General features: G+C 56.0%; 1 protein-coding gene across 2 annotated transcripts in view; it reads right to left on the bottom strand.

The window, feature by feature from the left end:
* Nucleotides 1–89: 89 nt before the first annotated feature.
* The window catches only part of PQBP1 (polyglutamine binding protein 1), a 3,884-nt gene continuing 3,632 nt past the window's right edge, over nt 90–341 (bottom strand). For both annotated transcript variants that reach the window (XM_077752952.1, XM_077752953.1), the window contains exon 7: nt 90–305. In XM_077752952.1, coding sequence (XP_077609078.1) covers nt 149–305 — 157 coding nt within the window. In that variant the 3' untranslated portion in view covers nt 90–148. The remainder of the gene's footprint in view (nt 306–341) is intronic.

Genomic DNA, 341 nt, shown 5'->3' with positions numbered 1-341 from the left:
AGGTGAGTTTTTGCAAATAAAATGTGTTTTGCATCTTGCTGGTTTGGGTTGGGAAGCCTCAAAAGTGCACGGGAAGGAAGCACTCATGGTCAGAATCCATCGAAAAACCTTTATTAAAAACTCCTTGGGAGGGTGGGGAGTGGGAGGCTCAGTCCTGCTGCTTGGTTCGGGAGGCCTCAGCGTTGGCCCGGAGCACAGCCCCTGGAGACGGGTAGGGGCGCTGCTGGAAGAGGGGCCCAGCTGCTGTTGTGTCTGCACCCGTCTTGGCCTCATTCCGCTTGGGGAGTCCTGTTGACCACGTGCCCCTGGGGGTGACAAGGGTTAGAGAATATGGGTGATGG

The sequence above is a fragment of the Crocuta crocuta genome, unplaced genomic scaffold (genome assembly GCF_008692635.1).
Source record: "Crocuta crocuta isolate KB4526 unplaced genomic scaffold, BGI_CrCroc_1.0 scaffold943, whole genome shotgun sequence".
NCBI classification, from domain to species: Eukaryota; Metazoa; Chordata; class Mammalia; order Carnivora; family Hyaenidae; genus Crocuta; species Crocuta crocuta.
The sequence above is the reverse complement of the archived record's forward strand: the minus strand, read 5'-3'. Positions and strand labels throughout refer to the sequence as shown.